This window comes from Stegastes partitus, unplaced genomic scaffold (assembly GCF_000690725.1).
Source record: "Stegastes partitus isolate 25-593 unplaced genomic scaffold, Stegastes_partitus-1.0.2 Scaffold1523, whole genome shotgun sequence".
NCBI classification, from domain to species: Eukaryota; Metazoa; Chordata; class Actinopteri; family Pomacentridae; genus Stegastes; species Stegastes partitus.
Window position 1 is genome coordinate 199,941 of NW_007579254.1, and position 1,009 is coordinate 200,949.

Below are 1,009 nucleotides of genomic sequence, written 5' to 3' on the forward strand. Positions count from 1 at the left end.
CCCTCCGTACCCGGCCGTGTTGCTGCTGACGGCGGACCACGACGACCGCGTGGTTCCTCTGCACACCCTGAAGTTCTGCGCCGCCCTGCAGTACGGTGTCGGCAGCGCCGCGGCGCAGCGGCAGCCGCTGATGGTCCGAGTGGACACTCGCAGCGGACATGGCTCTGGGAAGCCCACCGCCAAGGCCATCCTGGAGGACACTCACATCTTCTCCTTCATTGCCGAGACCCTGGGCCTCAGCTGGAAGGAGTGAGGACCCGACGGGAGGAGATAAGGAGGCTTTTTAACGCATGAGTGGGTTCTTGTTTTTATGTCTCGGAGAGAAAACTTGTAGAAATAAGAATAGTTAGGAAAAAAAAGTCTGTCAAATGGTGTGATGTAAGGAATGAATTAAAAAGTGCTGCTTTTGTAAACAGCTCGATATCACCTTCACTAATCAAATGCACGTAAAGATTTTTTTTATTTTTATGTAATCTCTAATTTTGTAATTGAATCTGACTAAAGAATTTCAAAATAAAATGTGTCTTCAGTGTCATCTCTGCTGAATTCATGTTTGATCCATAAAATCTTGACTTGCAAAATAACTACAGCTGTGAAATATAGCAATACATAGAGTACAAGCAGAATAAAGTACAAATATGTGAATAATATGCAGGTAAAAGTACCTCAGAGGTGTATGTTTTACTGTAAATGAGTGAATGTACTTTCTAGTGTAGTTCCCCGGTCCACCACCGAGGGGCAGCATTGGCCCACAGAACAGCGACCAATCAGATTAACCGTCCGCTGACACCTGCTGGTCAAAGGTGAGGAATCGTTTAGAGGGATTGTGTGGTTCAAACTCAGCAAACAGTAAATCTGGTGAATCCTTTCTGTTGTTCATCTGTGTTTTAGATGGAGGATCAGATCAAACAATCAAATTAATGGAGGATGAAATGAAATCTGTGGGAGACGAGCGACTTCTAAATGAAAAACAAATAAGAAAGATGTGTTTAAGATTAGTTTTAATACT

General features: G+C 44.0%; 1 protein-coding gene across 1 annotated transcript in view; it reads left to right on the top strand.

Annotated features, from left to right (window-relative positions):
- Positions 1–535, top strand: part of LOC103371084 (prolyl endopeptidase) — a 24,232-nt gene extending 23,697 nt beyond the window's left edge. Inside the window, 1 exon segment of the mRNA XM_008300305.1 lies at positions 7–535. Coding sequence (XP_008298527.1) covers positions 7–253 — 247 coding nt within the window. The 3' untranslated portion in view covers positions 254–535.
- The last annotated feature ends 474 nt before the right edge of the window (positions 536–1,009 follow it).